The sequence below is a fragment of the Colias philodice genome, chromosome 14 (genome assembly GCF_061535455.1).
Source record: "Colias philodice isolate Cphi_HAF_F1 chromosome 14, ilColPhil1 Martin Lab GWU primary, whole genome shotgun sequence".
Lineage (NCBI taxonomy): Eukaryota > Metazoa > Arthropoda > Insecta > Lepidoptera > Pieridae > Colias > Colias philodice.
This window is the reverse complement of record NC_143099.1, coordinates 8,273,367-8,282,105: the sequence shown is the minus strand read 5'-3', so window position 1 is coordinate 8,282,105 and position 8,739 is coordinate 8,273,367. Positions and strand designations below refer to the sequence as shown.

General features: G+C 34.2%; 1 protein-coding gene across 1 annotated transcript; it reads right to left on the bottom strand.

The window, feature by feature from the left end:
- Window positions 1-237: 237 nt before the first annotated feature.
- On the bottom strand, window positions 238-4,281 carry LOC149482957 (circadian clock-controlled protein daywake-like). The gene is made up of 5 exons (XM_089703377.1): window positions 4,162-4,281; window positions 2,001-2,220; window positions 1,034-1,164; window positions 798-953; window positions 238-426 (listed from the first exon to the last, which is right to left on the bottom strand). The coding sequence occupies exons 1-5, from the start codon at window positions 4,217-4,219 to the stop codon at window positions 275-277; spliced, it is 717 nt and encodes a 238-aa protein (XP_089559503.1). The 5' UTR covers window positions 4,220-4,281; the 3' UTR covers window positions 238-274.
- Window positions 4,282-8,739: the final 4,458 nt, after the last annotated feature.

The window sequence follows — 8,739 nt, the reverse complement described above, 5'->3', positions numbered from 1 at the left end:
AGAAAATGCGTGTTTTGAGTATGGTGCGAATTGCGTGGTCTTGTTGGTAATATTTTACCGAGAACAGAATATAATAATACTAGTATAGTGTCATATTATCTGAGGTAATACTTATATTTTATTTGAATCAAACGTTGGATGGATTATCGTGTTCGAATAGAAATGTTAGACATTTTAGGAAGGATTAAGATTACACAATATGCTGAAGCAATAAAATTGTTTGATTAAAAATATTACTAAAATTTTATTCATTTAATCATATTTAGGAGAGCATTTATAGAATTTCGAAATTTTCGGCCGGTACAGCGTGGTAGAATTTATTGATAATGCCTACGATTTCACCAAGCAGTTCCTTAATGATTGGTCCACCGACTTCAGTCACCATTTCCTTCCAGCTGTGGTTCATGATTTCTAGGATAGGCTTGGCTGAAAAGAACAATATAGACATTAGTGTTTGTTGGATATCCTTAAAAAATAAGTATTACATTCCTTTATAAATTAGAGCGGTAAAAAGCTGAGTAAGGATCTTTTATCTAGATTTCCTTTTGTCTTACTCAAAAATTTAATGTTATCAATAACTACGAATATCCAACATAAGAGGGAGTAGTTTCAGCAATTGTTTGACTTTTAAAGAAGTTTTTTTACGTTTCCAGCATGATTTAATCTAACACGATTAAAACACTTGAAAAACCCGCAAAAATAAAAAAAATATATGGGCTGGATTCACATGGTTATGTTACAAAGTTAGGCAAAAAGATGTCATTTATAAATGTAAGATAAAAGAATAAGATACCCACCTCTAGTCTCATCTCCGTCAAAGAGATTGTCGAAGCGAATGTCGACCTTCTCAACCAGATCATAAGAGTAGTCGAAACCGGTGATCTTCCAATGTTTCTTGCCGTCTGCTCCTTGGACTGTCTTTATTTTTTGTACTACGGTGATTTTTACTCTGTCTGAAATTAAAATACGCGATCTTGAAATTTAACTCACACTCGGGCTGATTATAATATTATACATCAGAAAATTTACTTACTTGTCTTGATTTCGAAGTCACCATCTCCATAGGCCTCAAAGAACAGCATTTTTCCTTTAAGATCATACTGGCCGTTAGCTTTAAGGGGACATTCCACTGTCATGGTGACTGTTGATTTATCTAAATCACGGCTGTAATAATACAATTTTTCATTATTATATATTTTTTTATATATTTCAGATGCGTGAATGAGAAGAAATACATTCTTCGTGGAACGAAGCTTTTAAAAACTTGCAGGTGCAGTTGGATCCACTACTTATACCTAATGGATTTCGATTAATGGAACTGATGTGAGGTACATAATGTACATATGTAATAAATAGAAAAATAGATCAGTATCTGCAGTTCGAGGTGTGAATGTGTTACATTTTAAAACGCATCGATAATTTATCTTTATATCAACAGAAAAGCATACCCACTTAAAACTGTTATTATATTGTGTTTAATAACAAACCGATTATCAACTAAAAATACAACATAACAATATGTGTTTCTAGAAAATCAAAAGCACCAATTATTGTAAGCATTTAAATTATCAACCTTGAAGTAAGAGAGACAACTGGTTTTAATTACAATGTTCATGAAGATCTAGTAAATTAACGATAGAAGGTTAGGACTTAGCTCTAATCACGGGTTAAAAGGTTATCTTTTATATTATGTTTTTAAATAATTACACACGCTAACACACATTGCATAAAAATATAACTTTGTTACCGTCTCTTATTTCCGTATTGTCTCTCTATACATATAATACAAGAAAATTAAGAACCATTGATATCTTTACTCTTCTTTAGAGTTGAGCGTAATTAACTAATTAAGATATAGCAAAAAGAGATCATATTGTCTATATAATATATTCGTTAAACAGTTACAATTAAATATATTATTTCCCAGCTACTTTAGTTTTGTTTTGTTCACATGTTTAAGTACCTGATGATTTTTGTATATTTATTGTAATTGTACTTACGTTACGCTCTCAATCTTGCACTTGCTAGCACCCACAATCTTCATGTTCCTGAAGCCCAGTTTCAGATTGGCGTCATCATTACGGACGTCGTCGATGGATAGCGGGTCTGAGGAGATCACACCAAACTCCTTGATACCAGGGGCCACGTATCCTACTGCGCTCTGCGCGCTGGCCAGCATGCATGCGTTGTCAGTTGGTTTACATGGCTTTATGTAGGACACTGGAATAAATATTTGGTTGAATTGAACGTGTGTATTATGTTTACATCATGAAGAATGAAGTATTATTATGTTTACATAATACATAGTCGCAGCCGATAGTTGGATAAATCTATAATGCTATGCTACATATCAAATCTTTATATTTAAACTTTTTTTTAAATTGGGAATAGGGAAGCGCTTGACCACAATCTCGCCTGATGTTAAGCTGAGATGTGATCGCAGGTCGTATTCAGAAAGAAAGCTGGAAACTTATAAGCGCTTACCGGCGCTTGTCAGCGCTGGTTCGTTCTACATAAAGGAAGCAGGTTGAAGCAAACCAATATAAATTTTATATGGCAGCGCCCAGCGCTGACCAGCGCGTGTTGAAGCTTGTCGGCGCCGATCGGCGCTTATCGGTGCGTGTTCATATATTTTCCTGCGCGGGTTACCAGCACTAACAAGCGCCGGTAAGCGCTTATAAGTTTCCAGCTTTCTTTCTGAATACGCCCTAAGATGGAACGCGCTTCTCTAGAATTAATAGATTACTTACAATCTGTAAAATATGAACTATTGAAAATAATCAAAGAGCTTTCTTGCTTCGTCTAAGTGCTGATAAATTAATTCGTAGATACAAATGTTATAAATGGAAAACTCCGTCTGTTTGAAAGGTTTTCTAGGCTAAACTACGGCGACGATTTGCATTAAATTTTTAATGAAAATTATATTGGCAAACACTGGCTACTTTTGATTATAATTTGAATTAAAACAAATATAATTTTAATTATAACAATTTTAAATCAACCCAGGCTTAGAAGATTATGAGCGTTATTTTGTTTGAGGATGAGGAGGGAACATCTAAGTGTTGTTTATAATATCGACATATCTACTAGGTACTGCATAAATTATAATTTTAGTAATTTTTCCAAACATATTCATGTATGGACCCTAACTACGCAAATTGATTTGTAATGAATTTTGGTATGTGATATTTGATTTTTTTATAATATCTATATATACGTAGAACGGTAGCAGTACCTCTGGATGTCTGTCTGTTTGTTATGATTGCACTCCAGAACTAATTGATGAAGTCTAGAGAGGGACTTTGTGGAAACAAAGCGTGAAGATGATGAAAAAGGGGATTCAAATTTGTATGGGGAACGGCTATTGAGTAAAAGGTAAGGGTATGAAGGCAAAGCCACGAATGTAAAACTAGTTTATTTCATAAAAATATATTTTATTTCTGAGGTAAGTTATATGATTAGTATAAAATAATGCCAATGCGGACATATTTACTACGCATATAATTATATATTTTCCTCTATTTTTTTATTATTTTAGCGAATAAATTGACAAAAAAAAATTAAGTTTTTAAACTAACGACGAATAAAATTTTGAAATGATATAAACAAAAGATTCGCTTTGAATCTAATATTATACATAGATACTAGACAGTTGTTATTTTGACCTTCAAAAATCTTGCTAAAACAGGAAAGCGGCAGACATTTAAAAAAAATATTTTAAATTAGATTCATTGAAGAATTCAATGAATTAATTAATTATGTGAAGGTTTTTAAACAGAAGCGTTGAAGAAGCCTTATTAGTCAAATGGAAGTGATAATTCTGTGCAAAGGATTAAGTGAATATTTCTTTTTTTGTTATATAATGGCGCAAAATATATTGACTATTTGTTATCGCTTAGTTAATAAAATAAATAAGTTTAAGTATACGGAATTACTTTTAACAAGCCGTCCGCGTCGTAGCTAATATAAGGTATACGATCAATTTAATTATTTAATTTCAATTTAATAATACATTTAATTATTTAATTTATAATTTCTAAATTATAGGAAAAAGCAATCACTGCAAAAGAAAATCAACAATAAGGTTCTCAGTCTTTCCTTACTTCCTTTTAAAAATATTCCTGGAAAATGAACGTCTAAAGCGTAACATAAATATTTTACCTGACGCTGCATTGCAGAAAACAATGAAACCCACTATGTATATAAAATTGACTAACATTTTGATTAACACTATAAGTCTTTACAATGCTAAGGCCACTAAGATACTAAATCTCATGACAAATTTTACTTATTTATATGTATATAAATATACCAATTTGCATCGACGACGACAGCTGTATTATTTTTTCTAAGCATTATAAAACTTGTAACCGTGTCGAAGACATCTTGTTTGACCATTTGTGTTATAAAAAATATAAAATATGATGAGGATTGCCTGCATAATTTGTAATAATCATTAATAGTAAGCAAACGTATACGAGGCTTACTCCAAATAATAATAAAAAATCAAAGGAACATGAAACACCGTCTAAGTTATTTTTTCTACCAGTTTATAGGGTGTTACATTTATACTGAAAATAGATGAAAGGTTCACCTGGACATATTCTTAAGTTGTAGTTTGAACCTCTATGATATTTAAATCAGGCTCTAGCATAACCTACAGGCGACGGTTATTTTAGACTACATTTTTATAAACAGGGGTTTTCCTTTATTCCTTTATTCCTATTGAATATAATTTTTCAAAGAAAAAAAAAATGAAACACTGTCGAGGTCATGTCGAGAGCATAAAAAATATATTTTTACTAGCGGTCCGCCCCGGCTTCGCCCGTGGTACATATGAAAAATAGATGTTGGCCGATTCTCAGACTTACCCGATATGCACAGAAAATTTCATGAGAATCGGTCCACCCGTTTCGGAGGAGTATGCAGATTGCAGACTAACATTGTGACACGAGAATTTTATATATAAGATTTAGACAATAATAAGAATTAAACCAAAGAACTCGCACTTTAAAGTATTCGAGAAGGTCGTTCAGGATGTACTATGTATTTGATATTTTTGGATGATCCTTGCACTTATTGCACAATAACAGCAAAACGAAATATTGATGTATTTGTATTTGTTTACTTTTTGCAAAGATAACAGAGAGGATAACATTGTTTAAATGACATATTTATAGAGAACATAATGTTTTCGACATTTTAATGCAAAAAAAAACAAGACAAAAACATAATATTAGCTTGGTATACGAATTCGGTGTGTCGTCGGTGTTCGACTTTTCTTGATATTTTTAATTTTAAGAGTAAAAAATCAAAATATTTTATTATTATATTATATAGTTTCGAATTTAGATTCCTTAGGTACTACGTACTTTCATCCACCAATCGTATATTAAAAGATAATTAATTAATAAATAAAATAGTCAAACCATTTTATTTATTGGCACTAATATCAGCTTAGAGATCTAATTTTCAAACGTTGACTTTTCATACGACTTACAAATTGTCTACTTAAGTTCAACAGCTTTCAAATTAGTTATTTTAATAAAGTCACATCTTTGACCATGGCCTTGATTTCTTGTGCTATTTTTGGAATTAATTTTACCCATTATACGGTTTATCAAATAAATAACAAGAAATGAACACCTGGTGAACAAGAAAAACCTTTCCTAAATAGATAAAAATAGATACATATAATTGTGCTAATTCTGAGAATAAAAACACTATTTGTGTTATGTATACCCATCTGATATCAGTCCTGTCACTGTTCCGGCTATTATTTATCGTAAAATAAATAATAGCAGGAACAGTGCCTAAAAATTGTTTGATTTAACCACAGATTACTAAGGGCCGATTTTTCAATCGTTGGTTAAAATTTATCCGTCCAATAAAGTATTATACATATACTGTCAAATACGGACAAATATAATATATTTTTGAAATGGTAGTTTAATAATGTAATGACGATTCAAAAGTGCTTCTGGAAGAAGTCTAATTGAATAAATAAATGTTTGAGTTTGAATACGTTATTCGATGAATAAGTTTTAACCAAGGATTGAAAAATCAGCCTTAAATAGTTTTTAAACGTTAGTCAATTATAAAACGTCCCAATTAAATTCTGCAATCTAATTAAATGAGCAACTATGGAGTTTCTTGCCAGTTCTTCTCCGCAGATACTGCTTTTTAAATCGGTAATAATTAAAATAATAAGTATTTCTCTGATGCCACAGTTGATATTTTTTCTTGGTTTATTTACTGTAAGTACAATTAATAATTCTGTTTAAATAAATAAATAACTGTTTTTTTAAAAGTGCTTCTAAAAGAAGTCTAATTGAATAAATAAATGTTTGAGTTTGAATTCGAGTTCGATATGTACAATACTAGTTCTACCAATATCGTGCTAACCCACTAGGTAGTTATACGTAAGTAAGTTAGTAGTTAGTACATTACAGCAGCTTTGCCAGGTAAGTGGTAAGGTTGGCGTTGTGGTGAGCTGGCACGTTCAGCACACAGCATTCGATTAGATTGATACAGCTGTGCAGTGTGCAATCATTGGATTTTTGCAAATATTTATAAGAAGATTGCGAAGGCAACAAGTACGTTAAACGTGTAGGTAGGTATGTTAATACATAGTGATATAGCGTGATACTAAAAATATAATAAATTATTGTGGTTAAAGATTCAAAACTACGTAGAAAATGATATAGACTATATTAACATTATAATGCTCATGAGATAAATTTGTATACAAATATGTATTGCAAAAATGAGAAACAGAACACACACTATTTTTACTTCTAGGTACAAGGTGGGCCAAAAGAAATCACCCTATTGGAAGATGCTCTCATTTTTGCAAATGGCCGCCAATGTCAAATCTGTTTTGACATTTGTGTACTGGACAGATGTAGAATACAAGTGAACAAGCCATGGAGCGATACAGTACCCAATAACGCGGAATAATCGTGTCAACTTTTTTGCGTAACAATTCGTCGCCGATTCCCCGGCCGTCCGACACTGACTGCGCAAACACTGCGCCGTTTGGCCACCAACCTTGAAGAGTATGGGACCACACGAGACGTTGCCAAGAGTGGCCGGCCCCGTTCTGCCGAGAATATCGCCGCTGTTGCCGAGGATGTCGAGCTGTCGCCGGAAACATGCTACGGGCACGGTGCACGCTATAGGGCCATGTTGACTGAGTTTTTTTCTGCCGCAATTGGACGAATTAGGACTGGAGAATATGTGGTTCCAACAGGACGGAGCAACGGCACACACTGCGCGAGCCACAACCGATATTCTGAGGGCGGCTTTCCCGGGTCGCCTCATCTCTCGTTTTAGCGATTTGCACTGGCCCGAAAGATCGCCCGATTTTACCGTTCCAGACTTTTTTGTGGGGTTTTTTTGTAGTCCCGTGTTTACATGAACAAGGCTGAGACCTTGGAAGCCCTCAAGGACAACATTAGACACGAGTGCGAGAATTTGTCGCCCGAAGTTCTCGCTGAAGTGGTGAGAAATGCCATAAAACGAGCCCGTATGGCAATCAATTGTGACGGTGCCTATTGGCCGATATCATCTTCTCGACTTAACCAATAAAATTTTAAAGGTTCAAATAAACATAATCAAAAAACAGAATCGAAGTTTTTCATTTAGAAAAAAAATGAGAGCCAAACAACATCGGATGACTTCTTTTGGTCCACCTTGTACAGGGTGTCTCAGCGCCGATTTTAAACTTTGAAAATTTGTGTAAAAAAAACAAATTGTATTCATAATATTTTTACTGTAGTAAATTAAAGTGTATTAGTGCGGATTTTATGTACAGAATATTACACCGTCAAGATGTCTTCCATCATGGTGAATGCACTCTTCAAATCGGACACGCAAATTTGCCGAGACGCGCCGAAGGATGTCCGCTGAAATGGCTCTCACTTCTGTCGTTATTTTAGTCTTCAACTGCTCCAAATTTGTAAGAGGGGTATCAAAAACTCTTGCTTTGAGACAACCCCATAAAAAAAAGTCAGCGGGGGTTAAATCGGGAGATCTGGGTGGCCACAATATGTCTCCAGAGCGGCTTATGAATTTTCCCGGAAATGACGTATTTAGTGCGTCCCTAGCAGTGTTGGCTGTGGCCCCATCTTGCTGAAACCATACATCAGACTTGTCAATATCCTCTTCTTGCAGCTGAGGTACAAAAAAGTTACCGATGGTGGCTTAAAGAGGCAGCATGATGTCTAAGTGAGCGTCTTGGATGTTCCGTGACCGCAGCGGCGACGCGGTCGATGTGTTCAATCGATCGCACAGGTCTATTTCGTGGTCCAATTGAATGATTTAGTAAACATCCTGTCGCTCTAAACTTCTCTCCTCACGACTTAATTAATTGAGTACTCGGGGCATCACTCAAACGGTGAATTTCATAGCGACTACAAATTTACACCGTTTTTCACTCAACGAAAACGTATTGCATAAGTACGCTTCTACTGCGTACGCACGGTGCGTACCAGACCACTGCGCCATGGCCACAAAAAAATCCGCACTCGTCACCTATCGAACGCTACCACTCCCCTCCAGCTAACCCCGCAGGTTGCCGAGAAATTCGTGTTTAAAGTTTAAAATCGGTGCTGAGACACCCTTTATAAGTAAACTTTAGTTTTAGCACAGAATATAATATAATAGTACTTGGTTTTAGTTACTACTTATAATATAATTTCTAAAATGTTGTCTCTTATTTTTGCAATACATAGGTAG